Source organism: Etheostoma spectabile, chromosome 10 (assembly GCF_008692095.1).
Source record: "Etheostoma spectabile isolate EspeVRDwgs_2016 chromosome 10, UIUC_Espe_1.0, whole genome shotgun sequence".
NCBI lineage: Eukaryota > Metazoa > Chordata > Actinopteri > Perciformes > Percidae > Etheostoma > Etheostoma spectabile.
The window spans coordinates 23,479,392-23,480,336 of record NC_045742.1 but is presented as its reverse complement, the minus strand read 5'-3'; the positions used below and the strand labels follow the sequence as shown (position 1 = coordinate 23,480,336).

The following is a 945-nucleotide window of genomic DNA, read 5'->3' as shown; positions in this document are numbered from 1 at the left end:
TCTTGGCTCTTAAAAGCAAGGGGGGGGGGGTCAGCTGGGGCAGAAGGAGCAGTGGATCCCCTGTGTCAGGTCGGTGACTGCTCCCTCTCTCACCAAGCTTTGCAGGAGTTTTGTCTCTCTGTCCACATTGTGGGATGTCTGCTTCAGCATCTCCGTCATGTGCAGGTCGTCGTAGTAGTGCAGGGGCGCCCCCTGCTGGGACAGGTTGTAGCCGAAGCCCGCCAGGCTCACCTCGTCACACAGCACACTGGCCAAATCCAGGGCAGCGACACCCATGGTAGGAACGTTCTGAAAAAAAGAAAATAAAAAAATAAGGATTAAGGATATTTTCTGAAATCGCATGCGTTTCTTGTGTTTTATTACATTCCTGTATTGCACATATGTAGATGCTTATTCCTCATGAAGTCATGAGGGAAAATGAAATCATGAATATGATTAATGTAGTCTTGTATACCTAAGTACGGACACTTGTGTACACTGGTACAATGTGTTACTTGGGTCAAACGTTATTTGAGAAGGAAACGTGAATGTATCAGTAGAACGATGGATCCTAAATCAAATTATAACTACCTAAATAATACATTCTACAACTTCAATCTTATATTTTCTTCCCTTTTTTTCCAGAGCAATGGCCCCTCCAAATGTCTGCACGTCCCTGCTCAGGGTTTTTAAGACCATAGTGAAAGAAAATAAAGGCCTTTATCACAAAATCAACCAAGCCCTAAATTTAGTTTTAAGCAAGCCAAGTATCGTTAACTTGGAATTGCTTAACAGATGAAGAATAAAATCCGTTTTCCGTGTGTGGTACAATCTGAAAGAGACTCGCGCCAATAACACGACAGCTGATTGGTTGCAATATAAAGTTTCATGGTCTCGTTTGTCGTAATGCAGCAAAATTATATCTGGACTTGCCAAAGAAAAAAACAACACCACGGATTAATATAA

The 945-nt window shown here is 42.3% G+C and overlaps 1 protein-coding gene across 2 annotated transcripts in view; it reads right to left on the bottom strand.

Annotated features, from left to right (window-relative positions):
* Positions 1 to 945, bottom strand: part of st3gal5 (ST3 beta-galactoside alpha-2,3-sialyltransferase 5) — a 35,106-nt gene that overhangs the window by 9,404 nt on the left and 24,757 nt on the right. Inside the window, exon 8 of one of the 2 annotated variants that reach the window (XM_032528095.1) lies at positions 30 to 288. In XM_032528095.1, the coding sequence (XP_032383986.1) occupies positions 31 to 288 (258 nt within the window). In that variant the 3' untranslated portion in view covers position 30. The remainder of the gene's footprint in view (positions 1 to 29; positions 289 to 945) is intronic. The other variant, XM_032528094.1, reaches the window with a different exon arrangement.